General features: G+C 37.3%; 2 protein-coding genes across 3 annotated transcripts; both read left to right on the forward strand.

Moving 5' to 3' along the window:
* The first annotated feature begins 151 nt into the window (after positions 1-151).
* Positions 152-9,736, forward strand: LOC132121292 (kinetochore protein NDC80 homolog). Its single transcript, XM_059530562.1, has 17 exons — positions 152-349; positions 739-848; positions 994-1,074; positions 1,215-1,341; positions 3,422-3,594; positions 3,742-3,844; positions 4,879-4,968; positions 5,099-5,192; positions 6,077-6,177; positions 6,369-6,513; positions 6,624-6,829; positions 7,817-7,963; positions 8,060-8,149; positions 8,509-8,601; positions 8,753-8,883; positions 8,966-9,068; positions 9,311-9,736. The coding sequence occupies exons 2-17, from the start codon at positions 760-762 to the stop codon at positions 9,434-9,436; spliced, it is 1,899 nt and encodes a 632-aa protein (XP_059386545.1). The 5' UTR covers positions 152-349; positions 739-759; the 3' UTR covers positions 9,437-9,736.
* A 1,111-nt stretch (positions 9,737-10,847) lies between these two features.
* LOC132121293 (speckle targeted PIP5K1A-regulated poly(A) polymerase-like) lies at positions 10,848-17,294 on the forward strand. Of its 2 annotated transcripts, none has more exons than XM_059530564.1 (10): positions 10,848-11,059; positions 11,429-11,619; positions 11,789-11,995; positions 12,069-12,183; positions 12,500-12,624; positions 12,730-12,956; positions 13,056-13,165; positions 13,650-13,772; positions 13,955-14,047; positions 15,932-17,294. In XM_059530564.1, exons 1-10 carry the CDS (start codon positions 10,984-10,986, stop codon positions 17,044-17,046), a joined length of 2,382 nt encoding a protein of 793 aa, XP_059386547.1. In that variant the 5' UTR covers positions 10,848-10,983; the 3' UTR covers positions 17,047-17,294. The 2 variants fall into 2 exon arrangements, with proteins under 2 accessions (XP_059386547.1, XP_059386546.1); XM_059530563.1 differs by having other exon boundaries at positions 10,849-11,059; positions 12,727-12,956.
* Positions 17,295-19,644: the final 2,350 nt, after the last annotated feature.

Raw genomic sequence — 19,644 nt, forward strand, 5'->3', positions numbered from 1 at the left:
AATCGCGTTATTTAATAATTCAATAGTACAAAAAAAAAAGGTTTTTTACAAAACTGTCAGTTAATACACAGCGCAGTCTCCGCCTCACCAGCAGGTGTCAGTACGACGCTCAGCCGCTATAACGGAAGCTGTGACGTAATCAGAGATATCCGTTGAGCAGCGTTCGCGGATATTTTTGAAATCCAACCGAAGCATCGACGGGAGGATATAATAGTATAGTGAATTTCATATATACTGAAGTATACCTTACACCTAAGTATACCTGATACGTCTTGTTTGCTGATATACATTTTTGTAGTATAGTTCTTTTAAACCGAGAATCGTCCTCCCGCTGAAGTTTATATCTGAGGTATGGCTCGGTGCACATTTCTCATTTCGTTACTAGCATAATTCATTTGCTATTCAGTTAACACCATTCAATTTATTTCGTAACGTGTTTATTTTTCCAGAGTTTTGAGAAGTTTATTACTGTTTATTTGTGTGTTTAAAGCTTATTTTCCTTACGTGTAATCAAGCTACACATTATATTGCAAAAACATATATTAGGCACATAACACAATAACAGTAACGTTACAGTTTTGAATTTAGAAAAATTCAAAGTATTGCGTTAATCTGTGTACTTTAGTTTTTTTTTAATACACGTTCATGCTGTAATAGACAATAGTTAAAGCTCTGCTAAATCACGAATGTTATCAACATAATAAGGTATAATCTAAATTGTCTGTCCTACATGTGAAGAGAGTGTTTATAAAGGTCAAAATGAGTCGGCGACCCAGCAGCAGATATTCTGAGATGCCCATGCGTGTGACAGACAGCAGGATGAGCCTGATCAATGCCACCCCGCAGAAGTACAACCTTATTTACTTTTATATTGCATTACTTGAGAGCAATTTTAAGTACACATTGTGGTTTTGTTACTCCCTAAATTTCTTTCAGCAGGCTACATGAGTTATGTTACAATATATATGATGCATCAACTTTATTTCATAACAGTAAGGACAATGTCTTTGGCAAACTGAACATACCGAAACCTCATTCTACCACATCTGAGAGGCGAACAAGCTTTTTTGGAAAGTAAGTCTGGCAGTAAATGATGCATGATCATGGTTTTGATTTGTCATTGTGCAGTGTAATTCTTAATTACGTCATACAGAGTTTTATTAAACATTAATTGTATTACAACAGTGTCCTCACATCTCTCTACCTCTCCACAGAGGCATCGGGGCAGGTGGCCAGAGGAACAGCATGTTTGGGGCTTACGGGGGCTCAGAGAAAATGAAGGACCCCAGACCCCTACATGACAAAGCTTTTGTCCAACAGTGTATCAAGCAACTTTGTGAGGTATGTAATTGTGTGGGCCAGATTTATTTAAGTTTTATAAAAAACACTTATATAAAATAGAAGGTTCATGGGTGTTTCTCAGTAATTTCACCATTACTGGATTTTTGAAGGTGAATATTGATGTTTCTAGTTATGGTCAGCTCTCTCTCTCTCTCTCTCTCTCTCTCTATTTTTATATATATATATATGTGTATACATACATACAACCCGAATTCCGGAAAAGTTGGGACGTTTTTTAAATTTTAATAAAATGAAAACTAAAAGACTTTCAAATCACATAAGCCAATATTTTATTCACAATAGAACATAGATAACATAGCAAATGTTTAAACTGAGAAAGTTTACAATTTTATGCACAAAATGAGCTCATTTCAATTTTGATTTCTGCTACAGGTCTCAAAATAGTTGGGACGGGGCATGTTTACCATGGTGTAGCATCTCCTTTTCTTTTCAAAACAGTTTGAAGACGTCTGGGCATTGAGGCTATGAGTTGCTGGAGTTTTGCTGTTGGAATTTGGTCCCATTCTTGCCTTATATATATATTTCCAGCTGCTGAAGAGTTCGTGGTCGTCTTTGACGTATTTTTGGTTTAATGATGCGCCAAATGTTCTCTATAGGTGAAAGATCTGGACTGCAGGCAGGCCAGGTTAGCACCCGGACTCTTCTACGACGAAGCCATGCTGTTGTTATAGCTGCAGTATGTGGTTTTGCATTGTCCTGCTGAAATAAACAAGGCCTTCCCTGAAATAGACGTTGTTTGGAGGGAAGCATATGTTGCTCTAAAACCTTTATATACCTTTCAGCATTCACAGAGCCTTCCAAAACATGCAAGCTGCCCATACCGTATGCACTTATGCACCCCCATACCATCAGAGATGCTGGCTTTTGAACTGAACGCTGATAACATGCTGGAAGGTCTCCCTCCTCTTTAGCCCGGAGGACACGGCGTCCGTGATTTCCAACAAGAATGTCAAATTTGGACTCGTCTGACCATAAAACACTATTCCACTTTGAAATAGTCCATTTTAAATGAGCCTTGGCCCACAGGACACGACGGCGCTTCTGGACCATGTTCACATATGGCTTCCTTTTTGCATGATAGAGCTTTAGTTGGCATCTGCTGATGGCACGGCGGATTGTGTTTACCGACAGTGGTTTCTGAAAGTATTCCTGGGCCCATTTAGTAATGTCATTGACACAATCATGCCGATGAGTGATGCAGTGTCGTCTGAGAGCCCGAAGACCACGGGCATCCAATAAAGGTCTCCGGCCTTGTCCCTTACGCACAGAGATTTCTTTTGATGATGTTATGCACTGTAGATGATGAGATTTGCAAAGCCTTTGCAATTTGACGTTGAGGAACATTGTTTTTAAAGTTTTCCACAATTTTTTTACGCAGTCTTTCACAGATTGTAGAGCCTCTGCCCATCTTTACTTCTGAGAGACTCTGCTTCTCTAAGACAAAGCTTTTATAGCTAATCATGTTACAGACCTGATATCAATTAACTTAATTAATCACTAGATGTTCTCCCAGCTGAATCTTTTCAAAACTGCTTGCTTTTTTAGCCATTTGTTGCCCCCGTGCCAACTTTTTTGAGACCTGTAGCAGGCATTAAATTTTAAATGAGCTAATTAAGTGGATAAAAGTGTAAAATTTCTCAGTTTAAACATTTGCTACGTTATCTATGTTCTATTGTGAATAAAATGTTGGCTCATGTGATTTGAAATTCCTTTAGTTTTCATTTTATTAAAATTTAAAAAACGTCCCAACTTTTCCGGAATTCGGGTTGTACATACATACATACATACATACATACATACATACATACACACACACACACACACACACATATATATATATATATATATATAATATATAATATATATATATATATATATAATATGTGTGTATATATATATATATATATAATATGTGTATATATTTAATCAGTTAGTTAGAAAATGTTATTTAAAGAGGCAGTCAAAACATCTATCCTGTAATCTCGAGCAGTTAGAAAAATCAGAAATTAACTGGGCCAAAACCCTGGTTACAATTAATATGTTTTCCCATAATTTCTAGTTCCTGGTCGAGCGAGGATTTCCTGGCAGCATCACAGTGAAGGCTCTCCAGTCTCCATCAACAAAAGAGTTTTTAAAGATATATGAATTTATCTACACTTTCCTGGAACCGTCCTTTCAGATGCCCACTTCCAAGGTTGAGGAGGAGATCCCAAGAATGCTCAAAGATCTGGGGTAAACAAAGAACAACAATATTACTTCATTACTACAGCTGTATGAATCCGTTAAAATGTAGTCTGATGTCAAACACACATTGGTCAGTGTTAACCATCCTGTACTCTGTCCTTATCATTGAGAGATGTTTTTATGTTTTTGTTTCAGATACCCGTTTGCACTCTCAAAAAGTTCCATGTACTCCATTGGTGCTCCTCACACGTGGCCTCAGGCTCTTGGTGCTCTTATCTGGCTCATTGACACAGTCAAGGTGACTCTTCAAACCTTTATCAGGATTATGTGATCTATAATCTGGATACAAAACTGTTATGATATAAGGGGAACCTCTTAACTAGAATGGCCAGTCAGTGTCACTTACACTTTTGCTCATACTTGGGGTTAAGGGTTCGTTCAAAACCTTGTCACACTGTCTACATGGGTCGCACCCATTTGAGACTATGTACACTGGAAGTGTCAAAGCACATGTTGATAAATGTGTGTACACTACTTCAAATGTTTGGGGTAGAAATTTTTTTTTTTTTTTTTATTTGAAAGAAGTCTCACCAATGCTTCATTTATTTGATCGAAAAGTAATATTGTTACATACTGTTTTAATTTTAATATATTTTAAAATATTAGGATTTCCTGTAATGGTAAAGCATCATAACTCCAGTCTTCAGTGTTTTATGATCCTTCAGAAATCATTCTAATATGCTGATTTGCTGTTCAGGAAACATTTATTATTATTATTATTATCTATGTTGAAAACAATTGTTCCGCTTAATGTTTTTGTGGAAATGGTGATACATTTTTCTCAGGATTGTTTGATTAATAGAAAGTTTAAATGAGCAGAATTTATTTGAAATACAAATATTTTGTAATATTATAAATGTCTTTACTGCCACTTTTAATCAATTTAATGAGTCTTTGCTGAATAAATGTATTAATTTGTTTAAAAAAAAAATATTGAGAGCCCAAACCTTTTAACGAAGTATGTCAGAATTCAAACGGAGATCCATTTACTGTCAGCTACTCATACGGTGTAGACAGTCACCATTGATTGATTTATAATAGGTTATATTTGCATTTCTGCAAGCAACCCCCTACAACAGACTAACATTGTGGCACTGAGTTTTGCCAATTGACTGTTTTCACCTTGTATAAAACCATTTTCATGTTCTACAATAAAATTCGAGAATCAGTATAGCTTTCCTTATCATCCCAGACTGCCATTTGATGCACAATAACATGCAACAGGAAACATTGTAGCATTGCCTGACCTGACATGTAGGTTTTGTCCCGCAGCTCTTCAGTGGTATGAGAGAGCAGGGCCTGCTGTTCTCTGACTTCTCAGATGAACTGTGTGATCTAGAGGAAGGGGCTGAGTACAACAAGGTATCTTATGAGACAAAAAGAGTCAGCTTTGACAGTTTAAGCTGTCATTTGGTATATTTTACTCCTCTGCATTGTAGACATCACACACATGGCAAATTTTTGTAAGTGTGCTGCTGTGTTTTCTCTGTAGCTCTTTATGGAATACTGCTCTGACACCTACAACAAGTTTATGCAGGGAGCAGATACATTTGAAGATGAGGATGAAGACTATCTTAATAAACTAAGTAAGTATTTGATGATAAAGTGTGTATTTGGTTTATTTAAATGGGTTGGTCGGGGGGATCTGTTGGAGGCATACTTTATTTTACCCTCTTAAATTAAAGGGAAAGTTCACTCCAAATCTTTAATTGTCATCATTTACTCACTCTCATTTTGTTCCATGAGATTCTTCCTGTACAGAAAAGAAGAGAAGACATTTTGAACTATGTTGGTTAATCAAACAGTTGCTGGTAGCCACCGATTTCCATTGTATGTAAAAAAACAAAAAAGTAAATCAATGGAAATCAATGGCTTCCAGCAACTAAGGATTTGGAGTAAATGATGACAGAATCTTTGGGTGAACTATTCCTTCAATGCTGGTCATTTGCCAAGTTTTTAGTATAAATTGAACAAAGGTAAAGTCAAATGCATGTTTTAAAAGTTATTAATCTCAATGTATCCTGCATATGCTTTTTTTTTTTTCTCCTTTTTTTTTTTTACCCATTTAATGTCAAAAATGGAACTTGCTTCCTTTGATGTATGCATGCATTAAACTCCGCCCCTTAAAGCTTGCTCCACTTTAGAGTGCATCACCCACATCTCAAAATCAACAACCAATGCATACAACCAAATCATTGCCATACACATTAAAACAAAAACAAAATTTTTTATTGATCGACTGATAATCTTTTACACCCAGATGTATGATACATTATTTTCTTATAACACTATATGTGGTGAAATTTATTTGGCATATACTTTACATTAAGCCACTAAAACGAAAATATTAAGCAGGTAAAAAAAGTTTTTTTTTTTAATTTTTATTATTATAATAATAATAAAAATAAATCTGTTTATGAAACTAATACAAAATAAAGTCATGGCTGATAAATTTTCTGAATTCTCTCAGAGAAGTTGTACAGTGTGGATGAGACGCTGTTACAGTCCCAGCAGGAGAAACATGCAATGCTGATGGAGCATGTGGAGAGACTTGAAAGAGAAAGCCAAACTGTGAGTCTATGTTTCCTTGTCATTTCTCATGCTGCTTTTTAAGTAATAGTATGGAATAGTAGTCAAGTTGGTTTACACAGTGAATTGCACACGCTGGGCTTTTCTCAAACACCTTTATGAAATGCCAAAAATGTATGAAATGAAAGAAAATAGTTTACACTAATGTTGGAGCTATGTGTATATGTTGACAGGATCGTTTAGCAGGGAAGAGGACAGAGAAGCTCAGATTACAGGCTGATCTGCAGAAGCTGCAAAACTATCGTTGTACTCTGGAGGCTCATAAAACTGGACTGGAGAATAAAGCTGCTGGACTAGCTGAGGAGCTCGAGGCTGCTGGTGAGGGAGATTACAAGATGCAGATACAAATGCCTTGACATCGTAAATACGATGGTTTGAATTCCACAAAGGTGGAATTCAATAACATAATGTCTCTGTTCTTTGTGCAGAGATTCAGTTGGATGGTCTGAAGCAGGAGAGGACAAGGCTGCAGCACATCCTGGAGAATCAGAAGTTCACTCCAGCTGATATTGAGCGTATTAACAGAGAGAGGAATGAACTGCAGCAGACCATTCAGAGCCTAAACCAGAGTCTAGAGGAGGCGGAGCAGCTGGTGTGGAACGAGGAGGTCAACCTGTCCAAAACCAAAGAGAAGGTCAGGATTTTACAAATGTCCCACCCAGAGTTGATGTGAAATCGCATACTCCCTGAATAGGTACTACATTTGTGGAAGTACTGCCTTAATGACCATTAAAAAAAACTATATATATATATATACTATGAATGTGTGCATTACGATTGAAAACCAGTCATGTTGTCGTGTGGCTTAAGACATGACACTTTACTGCCATTCACAACTCCTTTCTGTGGCTTCTTTGGCACATCCCTGATTTGTTTTTAATATAGCATAATGAGAGATTTACAAACATTCATTTTTTGACAGAACAAATTAGATATAGGATTTTCCGCACAAGGGTGAAAGTGGAAGAGACAATGAAACTTGAATGTAAAGTGGCCAACCTCAGTTTGTTTTAAACTATAAGCGAAGAGATTAGTGGCTCAAGAAAACAAAGTAGAATATCTTACAGTATCAAATAGTAGAGGTGCGATGGTGAATCAATTCGTGGATCGATTCTGGGATTTTCGCAAATGCATCGTTATTCTCTCTTGAATCGATTCTGAGCTTAGTTTTTGACAGCAGATGGCCGTGGGTGCTTTAGAAACTGCTGTACTCTGCTTGATTCCAGTTCCTTATGCACACACACACACACCACTTGAACCTAAAATAATTATTCATAAAGGTTGAAGCGAATTACAAGTGTGTTCACAATGGGATGTGTTTACATTAATCTTGTGTCATAAAAAGCAGAAGTGCAAGTACACTTAACCACTTTCATTACTCGGCCGAACACACAAGTGCTCTCCTTGTGACCGTTTTAAGTTTGTGGTTAAAAACTAGTCTAGAGAGACATCTGTTAAAAACTAAGCAGAATCAATTCTGGAGAGAACTGTGATCAAATTGAATCGATTTAGAGCTTGTGTTTTCTGTGCTCAATACATAAGTCCTTCAGGTCGATCCATCATGCTGTTAACTTGAGGCTAACACATGTAAACATTAGAAATTTTGCTCATTTTGTTGCAGGCGGAGTTGAAGGTTGCTGAGTATAATAAACTGGGTCGTAAGCTGAAGCTCATCCCACAGTCAGCGGAAAATGCCTGTGGTCATGACTTTGAGATCAGGACCGATTACAGCGCCACTACCATCACACAGTACAAGACACAGATACAGGTACAACCACTACAGCCGTCCATAAAAGATACTTCATTTGTTGTAACAATTAAGGATTTTTCTTATTCTTTCTCTAACTTGTCTTAACTTTGGTAGAATCCCCTGAAGAACATGATGGTCGATGTGGAAGATGAATACAGCAGACTCACGAATGTGAAGTTGAGTTTGGAAGAGACTGTTGAACAGGTGTGATACTTTTATTAAACCCCTTGTTCAGGTGCTCTTCATGCCTTGCATTAGATTATCTTTTCATTCTGTTTATTATAAAAAATTACTGATGTAATTATGGCTATCCTAGTGTGGTGACAATCTTACAAAGCCTGTCAAGACATACCCAGTTCTTATTTCACTGCAAAATTAACAATAATAAAAAACAGTCGTTCTACAGTCCCACAGTTTCAGAGCAGATTGCAATAAATTCCATGTGTTTATACCAAACAATTTTTAATGATCCACTCTTGATGAATTGTTTACTTTATAGTGTTTACATTGTTATATGTTATAAATGGTAAGGGTGCATAATCACCATTCCATTTGTTTGTTAGGTGAAGTCCAACATCCTTGATAAGGAGAATGACCTCAAGCATCTAAAGGAACAGATTCGCAGAGTCGACCAACAGCTGGAGCATGACATGCAGGTACAATGCAAGAGCATCAGGATTTCTGATTTGAAACCTGCTAAAAATATATCCGTCTGTATGTTAATTGAATAAACACTTTATTTTCGGAAGTGACACATTCGAAGTTGTCACTCGGCACATGTGATTGAATTAGTTATGGTGTGTGTAGGAAATGGCACAAGAGGAGGAGAAGTGGTCGGCTGAGGTGGACTCTGCTGAAACTCACAAGAAGCGTTTGGAAAAGAATGTGATGCAGGGATGCGAGGAAGCCGAGGAGGAACTCAAAGCTGCGCAACAACAGTGAGCATCCGTTTTCCACTTTATTCTTCTCAAAACATCACCTGTTCATCTTATTTTACATGGATCTGAACTTCTCTATCAGGTATCACGTAGTCGTGCAGGAGACTAATGAGGAGAACCGCATGGTGTTCAAGAATCTGACTGATGTCTTCACTTCCGCAGTAAACCACCTGTGTGCAGTTGAAGTATGTGATGGTTTGGACTGCAATTACTAGAAATCTCTTGACTTAATATGGGCTACATGAGGTGGAAGATTTTAAACACAGAGAGGTGTCAATGATACCTGACACTTTATTAATAAAATAGCTTACTTCACTGAGAAATTTAAACTCACATTTATTAAAATATTAACTTTATACTTGGAAAAGGAGCATGAGGGGCTTTGTGTCGACTCAACCTGTAAACTAAAAATATCTTTGTCTTTTAGAAACACTGCGGCGAGCAGCTAAAAAGATTTGATAAGCTGAAGGAAGTCATTCATGAGGATGAGGCTGACATGAAAGAGCTGACGGATCTAGTGGAAAACTTTGTGAAGAAAGTGAACAGCATTTAATGCCTGATAGCTTGGATTTGTAAATAGTTTTACTGTTGTAGCCTTTATTATTATTATTTTTTTTTTTTAATACTTGTGTTTTCAGATTCTGGCTTTGGAGTAATATCGTAGAAGACATTATCTTTGTTGACAAAATAATACTTTGTGTGTTTATCCTGTATTTACATCTTTGTTTACTAAAAAAAATAAATGTTTTGTAAAATTGTAGATCAAAATGTGATGTTTATTGTACCAACTTGCTTATCTTACATAGATTATTGTGGTATCAGACTATATTAAAATGGCTTTAGTTTTACTTCCTATTTGTTCTTTTGACTTATATTTACTGGAAAATTTTTATTATTATATACCCTTAGCAAGAATTCAGACCATCAGGTAAAGATTAAACATAATGATGCTATATACCAAACCAAAATCAGATGTAATTGTCCTTGTGAAATTAAAAAATTTGCCCTCAGTTAGTAGAGATACCATTAAGCCAGATATGGTGACCTATACTCAGAATTCGTGCTCTGCATTTAACCCATCCAAAGTGCACACACACACACACTCAGTGAACAACCATTTATGCTGTGGCGCCCGGGGAGCAGTTGGGGGTTCAGTGCCTTGCTCAAGGGCACCTCAGTCGTGGTATTGCCAGCCCGAGACTTGAGCCCACAGCCCTAGGGTTGGGGGTCAAACTCTCTAACCTCTAGGCCACAACTTCCCCTCTTTCCTGTCCCATGTAGACCAGAGATAATGATATACTATATGGCTTTTACCAATCAAATTAAATCAGTATCAACAAAATCCATTAAGTGGCATTAGGTATATATACGTGGAGTGTTTAATGAAGTACTGGGGTGGTATGGCATTTCTGAAACAAATTTCATTAATAATTCCAAGCTTTAAGTTGTGTTGTTGATCCTATGATCCTGTCATCTATTCTTGGAAAACTTGTCTTTTCTTCACTCAGCTTTTTAATGGCAAAGAGTGAGAATATAATGTAGGGTTAAATGCCATTACAGGGTGCATCCAAAATATTAAACACCATATTCTGTGAGTGCGAGACTTCCAATTTTTTTTAAATTTACAATTTTTATAGAGCCAATATGACAGATAAATATTGCAAACTATGAGAATACATTTTGAAAATCACCCTTTATATATAAATTTGTTTATATTCAACGTGTATTATTGCCTAGATGATAAAAGGACTTAGCCTACAGTCATGTAATACGTACTGTTATGTAATGTAATACAATGTAGCGGAGACTAAAGTTTGAAAATCTAGTTTTGGTTGCATATATTACTTTTTTTTTTTAAACTGCATTTGTATACAGTATACCGTAAATGTGTACATGTATACAGTAAATATATACTAATTTTCACAAAAGACTTATGGCAACCCTACCCGCTGAAGAGCGGAACTGAAATTCCCCGCTCAGCGTTTCTTTTGGAAGAATTGAGGGGACGGACGCAGAGGAACATCATGGAGGGAGATTTGAGTTGTTTCGTGTAGCAGCAACTCGGACGCATTTCTTAGGAATTATCGGTACAGCCTCTCAATGGAGCTCGATAAAGACATCCAGACGATACAACGAGGATTTCACTGCAACCTCTGCGTCGTTAATATTCCCAACAGTAAGTTGTAATAAACTAAAAACGTCAGCGCTAACACACGTGTTACATGTTTCTGCACTGTCTTTGTAAACATGCTATAATACAATAAGTGTGTACACACTAACCTGCCCTATTCTTTTTCTATTCTATCTACGTGTTTTCTTTTTATTTATTATTAAAAAAAAAAAAACCTTGATGCATGTACTTTGTTAGGTTAATCGAGATTTGTCACAGCCCTAACATATTACTATCATTTTGTTGGTTTTGGTTGCTTCTGTTGTCCTCATTTGTAAGTCGCTTTGGATAAAAACGTCTGCTAAATGTAAATCTAATCTACTTTATGCACCCAATCCATTTCCTTTCACATTTAACGGATGTGTTTCTGTTTAGGGCCAAGCCTGGAAGATCATGTCAAAGGAAAGAAACATCAGCATCTCCTGCGGCTCAGAGCTCAGCGCAAAGCTCAGGAGGAGAACGGTGTGTTTGTGAGCGGCTTTAAACCAGACACGTCTCAAACGGATCTGAAGGAGTATTTCACACAGTTCGGGCCGGTGTCAGATGTGATCATGGACAAGGATAAGGTTTATATACACACTGTCTTTACCCTGTGGTATAGTTCTCCTGTGGTAATAGTTTAATGTTTGTCTTGCTTACATCTGTATTTGAAAACGTATGTAATGTTTGCTAACCCTAAGTTATGTTACATTATAGATGTAATGCATAAGGGAGATTTAATGTTGTTTTCTGTAGGGTGTCTATGCTATAGTTGAGTTCTCCGAGCCACAGAACGCTCAGGCAGCTCTGGCACAGCTACAGCATCAGCTCAATGGTCTCAAGCTCCGAGTCAAGCCCAGAGAGAGGAAAGAGTTCAAACTGGCAAGCAAGGGGAAACGAGACTCCAAAAACACCCAGATCAGCCTGGACAAACTCAACCTGGAGATCTGCAAGGCTACATCTGTAAGAGAGTGTTTCACATCCAGACTGTGTTCTCTTGTCTTTTTTTTAATGCATGTTCATTTGTGTGTAAAAGGTAAATGAGCAGATGCAGAAGGTGGTGGAGAGTTTCGAGTTGAAAGACAATGAGAAGAAAGTGAGAGATCTTCTAGTTCAGCTGCTGCAGGAAGTCTTCACAGAGTTCTTCCCAGGTTCTCTCTTAACTGAAACTGAAACATGAACCAGACAAGACCAGAGTGCTCAAAGTTGCCATAAAATAAACATTAATCTAGTCTTATTTTCTAAATGCATGTTAGAGATCTTATTGTGAACAATTCATCTGTGCATGCATTTCATTTTTCAAAAATGAAATCCAGTCAACAACTGATGCATAGAACCAGGTCCCTACATTTTTTGTCTTTCAATTTTAATTGGTGCAACAGTGGCCAGACATCTTATCTGCTGCATTTGTTTTAAATGTTTTTACTGATTCATTTTCAGAAAGTTGCTTTGTGTCATGTGTTACAGATTGCCAAATTGTGCCTTTTGGCTCCTCTGTGAACACATTTGGGATCCACTCCTGTGACCTTGATCTGTTCCTCGACCTTGAGAACACCAAAGTATTTCAAGCTCATGCCAAGTCTTCTGAAGTGGTGTGTTAGCACTAATACTGGATGACTGTGACCTCAAACATCAAATAATCAAACTGTTTACTTCTTCCAATATGTCATATTTCTAAAACTGCCCATTTTCAGCAGACAGGCGAAAATCAGTCTGAGGATTGCCGTTCTGAAGACTCGATTTTGTCTGACATCGACCTGTCCACTGCCTCTCCTGCTGAAGTCTTGGAGCTGGTTGCAGTCATTTTGAGGAAGTGCGTTCCAGGCGTGCACAAAGTCCAGACGCTCAGCACTGCCCGACTACCTGTGGTAAAGTTCAGTCATCGAGAGCTCAACCTCCACGGAGACATCACCATCAACAACAGGTTGAGTGCAGTTGTTTTTGGCCACTTTGTGAATTGAAAAACTGAGTATAGCACCCCACTGGACAATCTCTGCCTATAATGTTTTCTTTTCTGCACTAGATTGGCAGTGAGAAACACTCGATTTCTACAGTTGTGTTCAGGCACTGACTCCAGACTGCGGCCCTTAGTCTACACCATCCGATTATGGGCCAAGCAGAAACAATTAGCGGGTAATGAAGCTGTACATGACAGTTAATGGTGAACATCGGATAAAAAATTAATACGTTTTTAATGTTTTAGCACACATGAATGAATATTTTTAGGTCTGCTAAGTTTATAATAGTGACAGCATATTAATTACATACATTTGTAATGCAGAAAATAATTTTGACTTTAAAATTATGATTTCTGACTATAGTACAGTAATAAATCATCCTGTCTGAAAAAAAAAATTATATACATTTTAAATAATCGAATTCAGTAATGAGGGAACCACCATGATGCATGCATTGAATTGTATGTTTACTATAAATAAATTATTATATTGTTTATATTACGGTGTTGACACTTGATCTGTGTAATACCAAGCTTTATTTGTACTTGGTAGAAAATAACTTTGATTTTGGGGTGATATATATGACCTGGACGTTTCTTGACTGTTTTAGTGAGATTCACATGTACAGTTTAACCCTATCCATTTTTTTTATATTGTAGGGAACCTGTCCGGCCCTGGACCGTTGTTGAACAATTACGCTCTTACACTGCTGGTGATCTTCTACCTTCAGAATCGAGACCCTCCTGTGCTTCCCTCTGTGAACCAGCTCAAAAACATGGCCTGTGAGTTAACAAAGACTGCTCTTCATTTCCTTTTCTTAATCCGTTCTTTTTATCTGTATTTTATGACTTCTTATATATTTTGTTGACTTTTTTTTTAAAGAAATGGGAAATCAGAAGTAATAGGATGTCAGTCTAAACCGTATATCTGTGATGCACATTAATAATGTTTTTTATTTTTGCAGGTGAGGAAGAAGAGTGTATTATTGAAGAATGGGATTGTACATTTCCTAGTCAGCCATATAGTGTACCCCCCAGCAAAAACACTGAAGATCTCTGTAAGTACCACATATGCTTTACCTTTTTATCACTTTCTTAAACCAGTTATGGTTAATATGCTGACAAAGCGTATGGTCATATAAACATGTAAAACTGTTTTCCTTTATCTGTGTACAGCCATAAATGGCTTCGCCATAATCTGATCAACATGGCTAGATTTTTGCCCAAATTTGTCTGACATTTAAACATCGTAACTGCAATTCTTTCAGCTTATAGACCTCAGTGTAGGTGCATATTGAATTGTATGCAGATGTAGACGAGGGTGTGAGGGATAGACTTGCTGTTTTTAGAATGGTACATAGTGTATAAAGTTGCTTGGTCACAAAATTTTCAAAACCTGAAACCTTCAACCATTGAACACACTGTACTTTTTTCCCTCACAGCCTTGATGCTTAATTAGTCAATGAATAAATATGACACCACCCTGACTAAGGTCTATTGAAGTGCATGTCTGACTGTATATTCACATACAGCAAGTTAACATTGCAAGTAAAATATTTTAGGCTGTTTATTTGGTTATGTAGATGAAAAAACTTGAGACCTCATTCTATGTAAATTTGAATAGGCAGTATTTATTTGAAAAATAATAAAGTGTTATTTTATTTCAATCAGCTGTCTAATGAAGGTTAGTAATAGATAAAAACTCTTAGCTAATATATAATTTTACCTGTTTGCAGCTCCGTAAAATACCTATTGTGAGCATTATGCTAACTAGACTAATACAATTGAAATTTAAATACACAAGCAACATGTTAAAAATTACTTCAATAGCTTTATTTCATTCTAACTGGTAAACTTTTACAAAGGAGGCGTAGAACCAAAAAATAAAAATAGCTTACAGTTTTTGCTCAGAATGAACTAATTCCCTTTAGGGCTGCACGATTAATCAAAATTAAATCACAAAAGGCGATAAATCGTGATTAGACAGAAGCTGCTATTGTCATTGTATGCGTATCTTTCAGTGAAGCACTGTTCTGTGATCAGCCATCCGAAATCTCCATTCGAAGGCCAGAGGGCGCTCTTGCGCTGAAACTCCAAATACACCTTGCAGAAGAAATCCAGGAAATCCCTATAGGGGTTGCTGAATAAACAGAAGCTTTAACTGCTTTTATTAATTCAACGTGACTAATAAACACACAGCTATGACAATATATGGTTTATCTGAGTTAGTCTTATTATAATTTGAATTTAAAGAAAATTTTAAAGAATACTATGAAATATGTTTCGTGCATTATTCTTTGTAAGAAGCCACATCATCTCACATAAGGATTAATTCAGACACTCGACTGATGTTATGAAGTGAGTTTGGAGTAAAAACATGTAATTAAATGTGCTATTTTCTCTTGCTTTCAGATGGAGCAGCATTTACTACACAGAGTTCATGTTGCTATGCAAACAGCTGAATTACAGAACGATTTCTTCGATTTCATAATCGGGTGATTAAATCATCTGCGATTTACTACGGTTCTGTGTAGTAAATGCTGCTCCATCTGAAAGCACGTGCTGGAGATTTACTACTGATTACAGAATCTGCTTTACTGACAAGATGCGCATGACGATCACATTAGATACATTTTAGAGCCTAATTCCCTTTTAATCCCTGAATTTTGACATGCATGACAAATAAATACTTTTGACCATTCATAATAGACCACATAATCAAATGACTCAATATTTTTAAAGCGATTATTGATTAAAATATGTGTACATATGACACAGCCCTATTGCGTTGTTCCAAAAACATGGTTTATGAGTTCTTAAATCACTTACGCATGTTGCTGTTCAGGAGACATCGGTAGACTGTGCCTATTATGATAATTGCCTCACATGATGTCTACCAGATGGAGTTCTCCCTGTAACTTCCTCCATCTCCTTTCCCTCAGGCACTTTACTTTCTGGATTCTTCACCTTCTACTCTAAATTTGATTTCTCTGCATCAGTGGTGTCTCTGCGAGACGGCCATGTGCTGCCTATCACAGACTTCCTCCAAATTGATGACGAAGCGGCCTCTGGTTCCAAACCAAGGCGCTCCTCTGCCCCTAAACTGGGGCCTATGAATGTCCTGGATCCATTTGAGCTAAACCACAATGTGGCCGGGAACCTTAATGAACGAACGCAAAAGAGCTTCAAGAGGGAATGCTGTGAGGCTGAGAAGTACTGCCGCAGTTTGCAATATCAGCGCAAATCAACCAAGGGCAAATCCTGGGGCCTCGTGCGACTCTTTGCACTGCCATGTGAAGCTGGACCCCGTTCACAGGTCGGGACTGAGAAGGTAATGGAGGTCAGCATCCCCTTCAAGGCCGCTATTCTCCCAGAACCCTTGCGTGCCCAACTGGCTTTGGCTGGGAAGGGTTTTAGAGGTCTTTGGTTTGCAAAGGTCTGCTCTGCTGTGCACATGGTGTTTCAAGATATTTTAAAATGTTCACCCTTAGATGAAACTCAAACTGTAGCTGTTTGTCAAAATCTGGACAAAACCGACAGGGATGAAAATGAAATGGAGGTGAATAATAACCGAAGTGTCGAAGATTCTGGTCTACAAGCCAAAAGTGAAACTGGTAAGAAGAGACTTCTTACAGTGGAGGAGGGTCCATCAACCTCCACCATTGTACAAGCTAAAAGACAGAGACTAGAAGCTGATATGGAGAACCCAGAGCCAGTCCACTGGACTTGGACTCAAAGAAAGTGTGTTTGGGCAGGCCGACGGAAAGTGCGCAGAGATCTCTTGAAGACTAGCGATTTGATTTCCAAACCTGAAGGAGGCTGTGTTGACATCGAGAGCAGAGTGACACAGAGCATTGTGGAGAAAGAGGAGAAACTGCAAGATTTGTTGGAATTCAAAGTGGATGCAGAAGTCGTCGGTGGGAACGAAAGCACCAAAGTTGTCCTCCATTTTCACCCCAGCCAGGATACTGCAGGCGTCTTTCAAGACTTCTTCCATTTTCTGGAGTCCTTCCTGCCAAAGATGGCAGAAACAATTCTAGGGAGGGTTGGGTCATAATTTTTCTTTTGTTCAAAATGTGATTAGTTTGAAATCTGCTTAAAAACTTTCAAACAGAGCTATTTTTAGTGAATTGTTTTGAGAATGTAACAATATATTTTGCTTATAGCCTGGTATAAGATAACTTTTATTTTCTTAATTGGGTTTTGTTTGAATTTTTTTTTTCTCCCATAGTTTTGGCATGTTTGCCTCTATAATGTAAAGCAAACACTCACATTAAAGTTTGAACCGGAAGTTTGAACTATCAACACCTGGACTTTGTCTTTCTTTATTAAACAGATAGTTATTAATTTTATATCTTATTTGATGTGCTGCAATTTATTTGCTGTAAACCATTTAAAATGTGCATGCTCTGTAAGGGCTATTTTAGAAGAATACAAACTGTCCTACAAGATATCTTTAAATGTTTGATACCTTTTTTATAGCAAAATATTATTTTTTTAGAAACATAGACAGAAACAGTTAAAAGGAGATAAATACCTAATTAATATACTGTTGGTGGCTGTTAGAAAGAGTCTTAAATGCATAGATGGAAATTACAAAGGACATTTATAATATATTATATTATATATGGAGCATTTGTTAGCATTTGAAATAACAAAATGGAACAATTTGATTTGCACTGGGGAAAATGCACCAAATATGCAACATCTCATAGACCTGATTTTATTTTTTAATCAAAATGCCTATGTAAAAAAGATCACTCCCTATATATATATATATATATATATATATATATATACATATACATATACATACATATACATATATATATATAAATATATGCATAGCTAGGTGTGTACATACGCCTAAATGTGAATGTAGATGTGTAAGTTACATATGAATGTTTTTCAGATATATAATGTCTGTCATGCATTTAATGGAAGTGAAACGTCATTTGAAAAGTAAATAAAAAAAGGAAGTGAACTAAGGTTCTACTAAAACTATAATATATATGTTACCAATTATTCTTATCTATATAATGAACAAGAAATAAAGACCTAAATTACAGCCAATTAAAAATCCTTGTTCAGTAAGTGATTAACAGCTGGTTTCCATAAAGTTGTCAACTTATTTTTGAAATTCATTTATATATATATATATATATATATATATATATATATATATATATATACACTCACCTAAAGGATTATTAGGAAAACCTGTTCAATTTCTCATTAATGCAATTATCTAATCAATCAATCACATGGCAGGTGCTTCAATGCATTTAGGGGTGTGGTCCTGGTCAAGACAATCTCCTGAACTCCAAACTGAATGTCAGAATGGGAAAGAAAGGTGATTTAAGCAATTTTGAGCGTGGCATGGTTGTTGGTGCCAGACGGGCCGGTCTGAGTATTTCACAATCTGCTCAGTTATTGGGATTTTCACGCACAACCATTTCTAGGGTTTACAAAGAATGGTGTGAAAAGGGAAAGACATCCAGTATGCAGCAGTCCTGTGGGCGAAAATGCCTTGTTGATGCTAGAGGTCAGAGGAGAATGGGCCGACTGATTCAAGCTGATAGAAGAGCAACTTTGACTGAAATAACCACTCGTTACAACCGAGGTATGCAGCAAAGCATTTGTGAAGCCACAACAAGCACAACCTTGAGGCGGATGAGCTACAACAGCAGAAGACCCCACCGGGTACCACTCATCTCCACTACAAATAGGAAAAAGAGGCTACAATTTGCATGAGCTCACCAAAATTGGACAGTTGAAGACCGGAAAAATGTTGCCTGGTCTGATGAGTCTCAATTTCTGTTGAGACATTCATATGGTAGAGTCAGAATTTGGCGTAAACAGAATGAGAACATGGATCCATCATGCCTTGTTACCACTGTGCAGGCTGGTGGTGGTGGTGTAATGGTGTGGGGAATGTTTTCTTGGCACACTTTAGGCCCCTTAGTGCCAATTGGGCATCGTTTAAATGCCACGGCCTACCTGAGCATTGTTTCTGACCATGTCCATCCCTTTATGACCACCATGTACCTATCCTCTGATGGCTACTTCCAGCAGGATAATGCACCATGTCACAAAGCTCGTATCATTTCAAATTGGTTTCTTGAACATGACAATGAGTTCACTGTACTAAAATGGCCCCCACAGTCACCAGGGGCCTCATTTATAAAGCGTGCGTACGCACAAAACGGGGCTGGAAACGTACGTACGCCAGTTCCCACGCAAAGGTTGTGATCTATAAAAAACAAACTTGGCGGGAGAATGTGCGCACCTTTAAGCAAACTTTGAGCCGTGCGTACGCACATTCTGGAGACAAAGGGAATTGGCGACACCGATGGTGAGGTCGTGAACTGAAGTTAGATTGTAGAAAATAAATGTGAGAAGAACGATTATAAGAATGAATGACATTTAATTTTCACTCCATTTCATACGTTATATCCACATTATCATGAAGATTAAATCCAACAGTGTTATTTGTGCCGATTGTTTTAGGCTATATACATCTAGTAAAATCCAAACGTAATTCAAAATGTATTAAAAGTAAAATAAAATAATAATCAGCGCTGCCTTACAGTCACATTGACCACAACGGGAGCACAGGAGGACATGGCGCGATACATGTGATAGCCTACAGAAT

Source organism: Carassius carassius, chromosome 39, assembly GCF_963082965.1.
Source record: "Carassius carassius chromosome 39, fCarCar2.1, whole genome shotgun sequence".
Classification (NCBI taxonomy): Eukaryota; Metazoa; Chordata; class Actinopteri; order Cypriniformes; family Cyprinidae; genus Carassius; species Carassius carassius.

Excerpts from the sequence above, each read along its gene's own strand:
- LOC132121293 (XM_059530563.1), top strand. The coding sequence starts at position 10,984 with ATGGAGCTCGATAAAGACATCCAGACGATACAACGAGGATTTCACTGC. Across the intron at positions 11,060-11,428 it reads CGTCGTTAATATTCCCAACA|GGCCAAGCCTGGAAGATCAT; the intron begins GTAAGTTGTAAT and ends GTTTCTGTTTAG. Across the intron at positions 14,048-15,931 it reads CAAAAACACTGAAGATCTCT|GCACTTTACTTTCTGGATTC; the intron begins GTAAGTACCACA and ends CCTTTCCCTCAG.
- LOC132121292 (XM_059530562.1), top strand. The coding sequence starts at position 760 with ATGAGTCGGCGACCCAGCAGCAGATATTCTGAGATGCCCATGCGTGTG. Across the intron at positions 3,595-3,741 it reads AGAATGCTCAAAGATCTGGG|ATACCCGTTTGCACTCTCAA; the intron begins GTAAACAAAGAA and ends TTTTTGTTTCAG. Across the intron at positions 7,964-8,059 it reads AGTACAAGACACAGATACAG|AATCCCCTGAAGAACATGAT; the intron begins GTACAACCACTA and ends TAACTTTGGTAG.